Source organism: Oncorhynchus gorbuscha, linkage group LG02 (assembly GCF_021184085.1).
Source record: "Oncorhynchus gorbuscha isolate QuinsamMale2020 ecotype Even-year linkage group LG02, OgorEven_v1.0, whole genome shotgun sequence".
Classification (NCBI taxonomy): Eukaryota; Metazoa; Chordata; class Actinopteri; order Salmoniformes; family Salmonidae; genus Oncorhynchus; species Oncorhynchus gorbuscha.
Genome location: NC_060174.1, coordinates 61,811,106 through 61,823,713, shown reverse-complemented (window position 1 = coordinate 61,823,713; position 12,608 = coordinate 61,811,106). Strand labels below are relative to the sequence as shown.

At 41.3% G+C, this 12,608-nt stretch overlaps 2 protein-coding genes across 2 annotated transcripts; both read right to left on the bottom strand.

Moving 5' to 3' along the window:
• Positions 1-2,029: 2,029 nt before the first annotated feature.
• Positions 2,030-6,214, bottom strand: fam89b (family with sequence similarity 89 member B). The gene is made up of 2 exons (XM_046315947.1): positions 5,264-6,214; positions 2,030-2,930 (listed from the first exon to the last, which is right to left on the bottom strand). Exons 1-2 carry the CDS (start codon positions 5,513-5,515, stop codon positions 2,646-2,648), a joined length of 537 nt encoding a protein of 178 aa, XP_046171903.1. The 5' UTR covers positions 5,516-6,214; the 3' UTR covers positions 2,030-2,645.
• Positions 6,215-6,578: 364 nt separating this feature from the next.
• Positions 6,579-11,013, bottom strand: LOC124006133 (protein ZNRD2-like). Its single transcript, XM_046315932.1, has 4 exons — positions 10,876-11,013; positions 9,779-9,930; positions 7,907-7,991; positions 6,579-7,460 (listed from the first exon to the last, which is right to left on the bottom strand). The coding sequence occupies exons 1-4, from the start codon at positions 10,952-10,954 to the stop codon at positions 7,015-7,017; spliced, it is 762 nt and encodes a 253-aa protein (XP_046171888.1). The 5' UTR covers positions 10,955-11,013; the 3' UTR covers positions 6,579-7,014.
• Between the last annotated feature and the right edge of the window lie 1,595 nt (positions 11,014-12,608).

Genomic DNA, 12,608 nt, shown 5'->3' with positions numbered 1-12,608 from the left:
CGGACAGAGACAGGAGGCACGATCACAGGCTGTAAAATATCAAGGCATTCTGTTGATGTTAGGAGTTTCATTGTGCCCGAGTATGTTCAAAACTCTTCATTACTTAAAACAGGGAATTTAAAAAATGTATATATATATAATGTTTCCAGTATTCAGGGCTGAGTAGAGAGCTGGCGAGAGCTGAGATTTTCCTAACTCAACCCACCTTGTTCTGGGATGTGCAAGTCATGACTTAACATGTCATTTACTGTGACTCAGGTGGTAAACACTTCACTATTAATCAGTGTCTGAGAGAAATAAGGCCACTGACATTTGCACCTTTTAGGGCAAATCCCAGGAAGAAATTGAGATCGAAATGTATTTGAATGCAGATTTCGCAGACAAAACCATTAAAAGTAGGTTATTAAAACTGGGTGATACTGGTCATTTATGTCCATGGCCAACCAGACTTAAAAGGGTCCTCAGACAGGCCCCTTGTTGTGTCTAACAATATCCATAGCATCTGTGGCCTATTTATAGAAACACATGGGAATTTCTAAAGGGAATGTAAAAGCTCTCACCCTTGTTTTAATGTTCTGTTGCTATATGAGTAGTAAAATGAAATGAGAACTGACCACCAATGGTAATACGATATCAGAGACTGTTACTACAAAAATAGAAACAAAGGGTGGGATATTGTGGCCTTGCACTGCGGCCATGAGGAAAATAACGATGGATGTCTGAGGGATGTAGGGGGCATCCTGTTTTCAGTTAGTCATTTCCTGGTGGTTAGTGGATCTGTAAAGTAGCTTGCTTAAAGGTTTAGGTTTAATCTATTCCTGCAATTACCCTGTCACAAGTTACTATGTGCAGTTGAGCAGTACTTGCCTCTGACCTTTTGTATGTTTTCTTTGAAGACAGAATCCAAATTAATAGTAGCAAGTACTATCTGACTGCATGTGTACTAATATATTTATTACACTGTGGTTACAGATATTATTCCATTATGCTGGCATTAATGTCTGTGTGATGTATTTGGACATGTGGTAGAAAATCGAAGGAAATATGTGGAGACAACAATAGGCCTGGCCTACTGGTAGACCAATGCTATATTGCTTGATGTTGACCTTGATACAAATAGAAATGGGGAGCAGGATAATAAACGTGTGGTTGTGAATGTGTAGAGTGGGCAAGATGATTAGAAGGTAATATATATGAGAGGAAAGGGCACATAAGATTAACATGGGATAAAAACCTACACAAGCCTTACAACTTTGAAAGTCACTGGGGCAATGTTTTACACTAAATATGATGGCAAGATAAGTTACCTGGGATGCCCTGCTTGTATTCCTTTTAATTCACCTTCATTTACCCCACATGTAAAGGGTGTTTCAAGTTTAAACATGACTTTTTAAATCTTTAATTCAAATTATCTTTCAACCACTCAAGAAGTAGAAATATTAGATGTTCAGGGTTAATTCTGTAGTAATGAATGCATGATGATGGCATTTGTAAATCTATTTCAATGTTTTTCAGCGCCTGTGTTCTGGGCTGCTCCTCCTTTTCCCCCAGGAAGAGAACAAGGATCATTACCTAATAAGACTATGTGTGGCTGGAATGGTTTGTTTATACTGGCCAGACAGTGGGAGAGTAGTGATCTACTGAACCAAAACATGCAACAGCACAGCCACTGAAAGTTAACCAACTTTATCCACATATAATTCTAGGAAACGTTTTTGCCTTCTGTGAGACATAGTAGTTTGGCATAGTTAGAAACAAGTTGCATACTTTGCCATGAGCCAGAAAAACATGAACTATAGCAGTTTCTGAAGCTGAAGGTCTTTCTGGCTTAATTTTGGGAAGCACAATATTTCAGGTTTGCAATAGCAGAATGGACCAAAAGCTGACATCTCTCAGGCACAACAAATGTTGCCATCTAGTGGTTAGAGTAAGTCAACAACCCTTTCCAAACCAATACATTACAGCTGAGCTTGACCCATTAGCCCGGGCCAATGAAGTAGAGTTATGAGACATAGTAATGAGACATTTGTTACCATTGCATTTTTATTTTGGGGAGAATATAAAAAATAAAAAGTTAAATATATAAACTGCACATACACAACAAACAAAAACTAATAATACAGGTTTGTGTGTATGTGGCTAAGTGTCTAAGACCACATTCAATCTTAAAATTGTAGGAGAAAATTACAAGGCATTAACAATCCTAAGCCATTGACATCAGACACTGCCACTGAACCAGTCTTCAAATGTATCAATACGTGTGATTGGTTACCAATAAAATATGTTCAATTAATTGTAGGCATTGTGTACTTACATCCAATCGTAGATAACAAATGACACCAAATTCAAATGTCTCCAATTCATCAGGTATCTGAAATACTGTATGGCTTTTCTTTTCAAGATGGGCACAATCAGTCCAAATATATTAGCAAGGTCTTTTGAATATAAATTGTATAATTACAAGGTTGTTGTAGAAAATGTCAGCTCCTTGTGTGATGAAGACAGTTCAGATCAGAATGGTGCCCGTTTGAATATGCCCTGCTGCCAATAGCCTAGGTGGTTACCAGTATAATACATCATATAAAGGCTATACAGAACAGGGAACAGTTAATATTATGTAAATATTGAGAAAAATATGTGTAAGTTTATAAGGGGATGTGGAAAGACTCTTTGATCCATTGGTCACGAGAGTTTTGAGTAGGCTGGAGAGTCAGTGAAGTGCCAGGTGGATCCCTAGGTACATTGTCAACATTGTTGTCCTCCTCTTCATCATCCTCCTCTCCCTCAGAGTAACCATTTTCTGTAGTGAAGGTGCTCTCTGAAAGCAGAGAGGATGAGATATCCTGGAAGGCTCCTTTATACTCCTGGATAGATTCATAGAGAGACCACAGCTGACAGAGCAGAGACATGTCCAACTGCCTCAGGCCCACCTAGGACACAACAGGAACAGATACTTGTGTCAATCATCTCATACATGAACTATAGCAACTTTGTCAATTGTGTAGAAGCAGCTATGATTCTATTTGGAAATGAAATATTGCATAAGACCTATAGTAGTTTTCTAGAATAATTGTGTTTGAAATGTGATGTATTTGCTTCCAATATCCAAAGAAAAAGCAGCAGTGACAAATGAAACTGTCACTGAATATGACAAACAGGGCTGTGGCCAGGGTCTGAGTTTTAGTGAGGTCCGAAAGTGGGGGTATGACATTTTAAGAAAGTTCAATTGCATTCATTAATTTCTATAAAATGTTAAAACTCAAATGATATTTGGACAACAGCAAAAACAAGCAAAAATTACCCCAGCCATTATCACATTGGTAGCTGTAGCTTCATTAAAGGGATACTTCAGGATTTTGGCCATGAAGCCCTTGATCTACTTCCTCAGAGTCAGATGAACTCTTGGATACTATTTTATGTCTCTGCGTGAAGGAAGTTGCTAACTAGCCTTAGCACAATTACTGGAAGTATATGGTATCTATTAGCATGCTAGCAGTTTCCATAGACTTCCAGTCATTGTGCTAAGGCGAGTTAGCAACTTCCTTCACACAGAGACATACAATTGTATGCAAGAGTTTATCTGACTCTGAGGAAGTAGATGAAGGGCTTCATGGCCTTTAACCTCAGTCGATCTACAAACACATAGCCTATTAGCTATACAGTTAACCACTACACATTAACTCACATTTACTCAGCACTAGGATTAAAAACTAGAATTTATTACATACAGCGGGACCTATGTTAGTAGAAAAAGTATTTTATTAACAAAAGCTAAACAAATATGTTTGCTGTACATTACTTTTTGTGTGTGTGCAGTTTTACAGATAATTTAGTACAATTGTACACATTTTGCCATGGGGTGGTGACACATTTTTGCAGTTTTAAAAGCTAATTTCCTGCAATTCTACACATTTTGCCATGTTAATTTGATCTCTGAGTCAGTGACTAACAAAATCAATGGGTGCCCCCTGGAGGTCAAGGCCAGGTTGCATAAAACATCTATAGGGTTTCCCTTAAGGAATAACTTTACCTTACCTAAGGGAATTGTTTAAGGGCGTTGCATAGAGCCCCTCAAATATTACATTAGGTCAAATCAAATCAAATTGTATTGGTCACATACACATATTTAGCAGATGATATTCTGGGTGTAAGTGAAATGCTTGTGTTCCTAGCTCCAACAATGCAGTAGTATCAAAAAAAAACAAAAAAAAGCACAACAATACACAGAAATCTAAAAGTAAAAGAATGGAATTAAGAAATATAGAAATATTAGATTGAGCAATGTGGGAGTGGCAATGATTAAAACACAGTAGAACAGAATACAGTATATACATATGAGATGAGTAAAGCCGTATGTAAACATTATTTAAACATTATTAAAGTGGCCAGTGATTCCAAGTATATGTATATAGGACAGCAGCCTCGAAGGTGCTGGGTTGTGTAACCGGGTGGAAGCCAGCTAGTGATGGCATACTCAAGGGGTTTTACAGTAGTTTGAAGGCATGTATGGCAGAAAGAGTATCTGGTTACCATGGAGACAGCCTGGTTCACTGATTAAATGCCTCCTCGAAGAGATGGCTCTTATTTTGTGAGATAGCAAGATTGTAGAAGTTCTACAATCAAGACAGGATAATAAACCACATTTCTTGTAGTTACTGTTTTAAATTACTTTCTAGTATTTCAAGCTAGTTTACAGAGTAGCTAGCTAACTAGCTTTGTAGCCATAGATTGTGCACCTTCCATTGTTAAGCTAGCTAAGTAACGTTAGCTAGCTGGCTGATGTTTTCCTTTTGTAACCAGAACAGATGAAAGGCACATTCACCTCCACAAATGCTGTTTACACATTGATATTCATATTGAATGAAGCGTTTAAGGGGCCTCATGGCCACCCTTTACCATTTCCCTTCATTTAAGGGGGGAATTCACATAACATGTTTTGTGCAACTGACTTAAAGTTATTAAGGAAACTTTAAAACAGTTGCACTGGTGGGTAATTCGGCCATGATTACTAACGTTAGAATTTTACACTAACTAGACCAATTTACAAATCTATGTAAATTACTGACATGGACTAATTGAGTGACATATAACAAGAGGAAAACTACTGATACGTAACCAAGTTTCACAATTGCATCTTGTTTATTCTACTATACTACAGTAAATTGATACCCCGACTGAGGTCCGGTTCGAAAAAATAACGGTGTCTTCATATATAGCTAAGACCCTGAAGACAAATTACTATCCGAAATGGTTTTCCTCATACCATTTCTTTGCGCAGCACAGCGAGCGCTGCATCCAGACTTGGAGGCTTGCTGAGGCCAAGAGAGTTGCTCACTCTAGACTTGCTGATATCGGCCTGAATGCGTGTCCGTTTACTGTATACTTTTTCAATGTCTCTCCATGAGCCACCACTGGAGTTGAGGATGCCGCTGAGGCCTTTTGGCAAAGGGGGTAGTCCTTCGATTGAAGAGACGCTCCCTGGACATTCAGGAGGACTGGACTGGAACCCATTCATTTTTTTCTACCTCTACATCAATGTCTTTTTGAAAAAGAAAACCTTGCCGCGCGTTTAATTATATAGCCTAATATAACTGCCAGAAATATTCAATCCTATAGAAAATTCTGAATTCAATAATGGAAGAACACTATCAAGTATGTGATTTCAAAATACTTGTCTTCGTTGATTGCCTCAGATCAGCGTTTAGTTACAACATAATATTTTGCAAATGTAAAGAGGGAATAGGTCTTCCGCAACATTGTTTCAATAACAAAAAAATCGGTTCACCTTCTCGCCTATTATTGTAATTCCAACGAGTCCTCAATAGAACAATAGAGGCGCCGTGCACACAGCGTCCATCGTTATGTGGATGAAAATGTACTTTGACCATGAAAACATTATCGTATGTTTAAAAAAAAAGCTGTTAGCAAGATTAATTTATTCCTCGTTTTTTTTTATCTTCTTCTCCAAAACGCTTTCCTTTGTCTCAACTGACAACCTCGCCCCTCGATAATATCCCCGCCCCATCCCACTTCATCGCAGCGAGACGCTTCACCGCTGTCAAAATCACTCACTATATTTGGGGATAGAGGAAACAGGAGGATGTCCTTAGGAACAATAACGCTGAGAAACTCAACTATCCTATGTGGATGCTTGATTTAATCCTAGCAATACCAAATTCAAATTTCAAAATGCCTTTAGACATCAAGACACACAAAAAACACTTTGAAAACTCCCACAAAATATTGCTATTCATAAATACTGAATATTCAAATATTGTTTATAGCTCCTTTACCTCAAATTCTACTCCATTCCATTTTTTCCAATTATACAAACAAATTGAAATTCATCCAATAGCCTACAACATAAGTGACCCTTAAGTTATAATTATGACACTAAAAACTACTGTCCCTATCAAAAACATCCCAACTGCTTCAACACTTAAGGAAACGCTCACTACTACCACAATACAGAATATGAAGTATTTCATCTAGTATAGATTGCTACTGTATCTACAACACTACACAATTACATTATATGGAACAAAATTAAAATGAAGTAATAACCACAGAGAAATGAATAACGTGGATAAATTCTGATTTTATAAACAATTGACATACATTAATACCAACCAGTCAAACACCATTCAACTATATTTAGTTCAAGATATTCGACCACTTGGAGGTGCCCATTGTCATCATGCAAGTTTGTGTCAAAACGTTACCCTGCATCCACAGAGAAGACTGCAAATAAAAAGTAACAGCAATGTATAAACAAGATATAACTACAGGTCAGGCCCTCAAAATGCAAAGTATGCATATGCAGACAGTTGTCCAAGTTTATTACAATAACCTTTACCGGCAGAGGCGAAGCAGCTTCAACTTGTCACAAAAACCTTTGCAAGGGAAACAAGCTGCTATAACTTCCGGTGTTGCTTATGTGAGTGTGTGTTTATGCCTGGTTTCTGTTTTTATTTATTTTTTTATTATTTTTTTAGAATTGCCATCAGTTCAGTCTCATGATTGGTGAAGCTCTTTCAGGCTGCGCAGTGAATCTGCACAGCTGCGGATCAAGCTGCACAGCTGGATACTGGCCTCTACTGAGGCTGAATGCTGGAGCTCCTGTGTGGCCCACCGCAGCTTGTGCAGCACTACTTCCTCAGCACTGGATAGGGCTGGGTGAGGTGCAGGGGCTACTAGGGGGGCTGGCACCTGGACTGGCTGGATGGAAGGGGTGGACGGAGGGAGGAAGCTGGGGGTCACGGTGGATACAGGAGAGGGGTTGGCTGGTGGAGGTAGAGGTCCTCTCAGTCCTGACGCAGCCCCCTCACAGTGCTCTGGTCTGGGCTGCCCAGTGATGGAGAGGGGGGCGTCGCTGGAGGGTGCTTCATTAGCCTGAGGGACAGGCTGAGAGGCCAGCTGTCTCTCTCGGACCTGTGACAGGGCAGCTTGGGCATTCAGAGCTGAGTGTGAGAGGAGAGTAAGACAAAAGAGGGAAGAGAAGGATATGAGAGAGGAAAGTTTAGTTGCAAACTGAGTCATAAGTTATGACTCATAATCAGGGCCCAGCATTAGGTAAGAAAATTCCTTTCCTAGCCTTACTACCCATACACATCACTCCAGCCAAACACCATGCCAAATGGTGTTTCTTCTCCACGATGAGTCTGGATTTGCTTTCCCCACGGACATCTTGTAGAATGCTAACACATTGACTGTTCTGATTGGACCCAGAAACTAATGGTTTGGGCCAGAGCAACACCTCTCATTTTGACATCAGCACAAACTACTTCTAGGATGACTGAATGTATAGAGCGATTAACAGAGCAGTGGAATTCAATTCAGGATGAGTCGTCAGGCAACTCTTTCACCTACTCATAACAGAAATGATCCTAACCCTGCACAGTCTTACCTGGGTTGTCCTTGTCTACATCAGAGTCCAGCTCCTGACATGCGACACAGTAGTTCTTCTTCTGCTTGTCCTGAAGGAGAATCGTCTGGAGGCACAAAATACAAATTCTTCAACACAAGACCTAATGTCATACCCCTTCTTAGTAAAGCTACGTATATGCTGACTAAAACATCCAAATACAAGATTAACCAATCTCTTTAGCATAACATAATAAATATATGTAGCTATAGATCTCACTATATCGAATGTTGGCTAACATGTGGCAAATATACACTGCTCAAAAAGATAAAGGGAACACTTAAACAACACAATGTAACTCCAAGTCAATCACACTTCTGTGAAATCAAACTGTCCACTTAGGAAGCAACACTGATTGACAATAAATTTCATATGCTGTTGTGCAAATGGAATAGACAACAGATGGAAATGTATAGGCAATTAGCAAGACACCCCCAATAAATGAGTGGTTCTGCAGGTGATAACCACAGACCACTTCTCAGTTCCTATGCTTCCTGGCTGATGTTTTGGTCACTTTTGAATGCTGGCGGTGCTTTCACTCTAGTGGTAGCATGAGACGGAGTCTACAACCCACACAAGTGGCTCATGTAGTGCAGCTCATCCAGGATGGCACATCAATGCGAGCTGTGGCAAGAAGATTTGCTGTGTCTGTCAGCATAGTGTCCAGAGCATGGAGGCGCTACAAGGAGACAGGAGAGTACATCAGGAGACGTGGAGGAGGCCGTAGGAGGGCAACAACCCAGCAGCAGGACCGCTACCTCCGCCTTTGTGCAAGGAACACTGCCAGAGCCCTGCAAAATGACCTCCAGCAGGCCACAAATGTGCATGTGTCTGCTCAAACGGTAAGAAGCAGACTCCATGAGGGTGGTATGAGGGCCCGACCTCCACAGGTGGGGGTTGTGCTTACAGCCCAACACCGTGCAGGACGTTTGGCATTTGACAGAGAACACCAAGAGTGGCAAATTCGCCACTGGCGCCCTGTACTCTTCACAGATGAATGCCGGTTCACACTGAGCACATGTGACAGACGTGACAGTCTGGAGACGCCGTGGAGAACATTCTGTTGCCTGCAACATCCTCCAGCATGACCAGTTTGGCGGTGGGTCAGTCATGGTGTGGGGTGGCATTTCTTTGGGGGGCCGCACAGCCCTCCATGTGCTCGCCAGACGTAGCCTGACTGCCATTAGGTACTGAGATGAGATCCTCAGACCCCTTGTGAGACCATATGCTGGTGCGGTTGGCCCTGGGTTCCTCCTAATGCAAGACAATGCTAGACCTCATGTGGCTGGAGTGTGTCAGCAGTTCTGCAAGAGGAAGGCATTGATGCTATAGACTGGCCCACCCATTCCCCAAATCTGAATCCAATTGAGCACATCTGGGACATCATGTCTCGCTCCATCCACCAATGCCACGTTGCACCACAGACTGTCCAGGAGTTGGCAGATGCTTTAGTCCAGGTCTGGGAGGAGATCCCTCAGGAGACCATCTGCCACCTCATCAGGAGCATGCCCAGGCGTTGTAGGGAGGTCATACAGGCACGTGGAGGCCACACACACTACCGATCCTCATTTTGACTTGTTTTAAGGACATTACATCAAAGTTGGATCAGCCTGTAGTGTAGTTTTCCACTTTAATTTTGAGTGAGACTCCAAATCCAGACCTCCATGGGTTGATAAATTTGATTTCCATTGATCATTTGTGTGATTTTGTTGTCAGCACATTCAACTATGTAAAGAAAAAAGTATTGAATAAGAATATTTCATTCAGTCAGATCTAGGATGTGTTATTTCAGTATTCCCTTTATTTTTTTGAGCAGTGTATTAACTGGGTTGGTCTGGATTATCTCCCACTCACCCCACATTGCTCACAGCATTCTCCTAACATCTTGTAGCCTTTGAGAAGGTAGGCGCCCATGAGCTTGCTTATCTTGTCCTGTCGTTCCCGCTGAGCATGAATAACCTTCATCTCAGATTCTGAAGGGGGTGTCCACTCGAAGTCATCATCATCTGACAGGGCAACCATGGTGGATGAGAGGAGTAAACCGACATTAAAGCAACCAGAACTCAGTCATATGGACACAGCTGGCTGGCTAGCTGTTTTCAGAAATGTGTGTATTTGCATACACTAGAATTGCTTTAAATTATATTGACATTAGGTGTTTTAAATGTTTTTATTTAACTAGGCAAGTCAGTTAAGAACAAATTCTTATTTACAATGACGGCCTACAATGACCAAACCCGGACGACGCTGGGCCAATTGTGCGCCGCCCTATAGAACTCCCAATGTAACTCCCAATCATGGCCAGTTGATATATACAGCCTAGAATCGAACCAGGGTGTCTGTAGTGACGCCTCTAGAGCAGCGTTAAGCAGAGAGGAAGTGGGTCTACAACAGACCCACGTTTGGAACATCTGTTTAATAATATCGCCCTTTTGATAATGTCTCTAATTCCCTCCACCGACACAGTAACTAAATTGAAACGGAATTGTATTTAACTTCTGGCGGACTGTTTCTGTGCAATACACCCGCGTTACTAAACCTACAGTAGTACTGGCTGGCTTGCTAATCACGCAGCTAGCTAAATTAGTTAGCTTATCAAACTGATAGTCGATTTCAGTTAACCTAGATAATGTTAGCGGCTGATAATATCACTTTAGATAAGTGAGTTAACTCGATGGCTAGCGAGCAAGTATCACGCGACGTCAGTTTGTGCTAACTGAACTGGAGACACCGGTAGACCAAAACAACTAGCTGGCAAGCTAATTAGCCAACTAGCTAACGTTAGCTGGCTAAGCTAACCATGCTAGCTGTCAAAGTGGGCTTTCAGGCAAAACTTTAATTCCCAAAAACGTCGGAGTCTGGCATTCCGAAAGACACTTAGAAAATAAACTTGTGAGAACGCCAACCAAAATAAAACATGAGTATTTAAGAAAATAAGTTATCTTATTTACCTGCATTCAGTGCCATAATTCCACTGCTATGTCTAGTTGCTGCACGCCGTTTCTTCCCCCAAAAAAACGTTGTACACATGCGTGCACTGACTTAACTTTAAGGTGTAACGGTTGAGCTCCGCTACCGCCACCTTTCGTACTGGAAGAACACATCTCATAAACTGAAGTTACCGCCATATTGATAAGAAAAATCAGATAAGTAAAAATAAATAAAAAATACTACATAGAGAAATACCGATTTGTCTTTTTTTTACGCTATCTAGAAACACATACTTTATTATCCACTATGTTGTAACATATGGCCATCTGGAACTTCAGCTCTTAAAGACACAAGACAATGCATTGAATGTTTGTTGTTTTGTTCGAGAGACTATGACACCAATTTTTGCCCTGTACAACCAAAGCATCAAGTTAGGGCAGAAATGCCTGCTAGTTTGTGCTTTGCATTTGCTCCTCCATCATCTCCAACCACGCTGTCCTCTTGTCATCCTCCTTGCTACAAACCCTCTATCCAGTGGACAACACTGTCATCCCAGTCTCCCGGGAGCAACAGTGAGGTAGCCCATCACAATGATAGCTACTGCAGCCACTCTGACCTGGCTGAGCTGTGGGGCTGCAGCGACAGCCCCGCAGAGATACAGTAGGGGTCAGGCATAGTGGAATGCTGTTTGAGATGCCAACAATGACCTCAGGAAAACATGTATGAAGAAACACCATTGTTTCTCTTGATTTATTAGTGGGGTTATATTTAAACAGATACATCTTATTATTCTGTACCTGTATTAGCTGGGATACTTGGCAACATTCCAAGATAAATAAGGGTGGAGTAGGCAAGCACACTTCCTAGATTCACCATCACATTAAAAACTGATGATGAGAGGGGAGGGATACGATTGAAAAATATGCTGATTTAATATCTGGACAGAAATTAGCAGTGGAGTGTTGCAGAGGAGTAGGGAGGCCTTCACGCACAGTGTGTCCCCGAGGATGTAGTGGGTTAGAGGCCAGTACTCCACAGTACCCCACATAGGACAGCAAAACACCTGCCGCACCCGGCTGCATCTCTCCCACTCACTTTCTAAACGACACCTGAAAACAACAAACACACGAATATGTCTGCCCGCCACAACAGTTACGATTTTCCTGTTCTGAACAGGAAGAAGTCTGGTCTCAGATGATCCCGCAGGTGAAGAAGCTGTATGTGGAGGTCCTGGGCTGGCGTGGTTCCGCGTACTGCCAAATTTTCTAAAACGATGTTGGAGGCGGCTTATGGTAGAGAAATTAACATTAAATTATCTGATAACAGGTCTGGTGGTCATTCCTGCAGTCAGCATGCCAATTGCACACATCTGTGGCATTGTGTTGTGTGACAAAACTGCACATTTTAAAGTGGCCTTTTATTGTCCCAAGCACAAGGCAAGCACTGTGTAATGATATGCCACACCTGTCAGATGGATGGATTATCTTGGCAAAGGAGAAATGCTCACTAGGAGGGATGTAAACAAAATTGTGCACAAAATTTTGAGAGTAATAAGCCTTTTATGGGACCAACACTTTACATGTTGCGTTTATATTTTTGTTCAGTATACATGGGATTTGTGAAAACAGATTGGCTGCCTGGTGATGTGCTTACACATGACAGAATATCAATGAATATTATAATATTATAACAAAGGCTTCTAAACTGGCAGCAACTAAAGGGCAACACAGACCAAAAGAGCTAAATGCTCAAC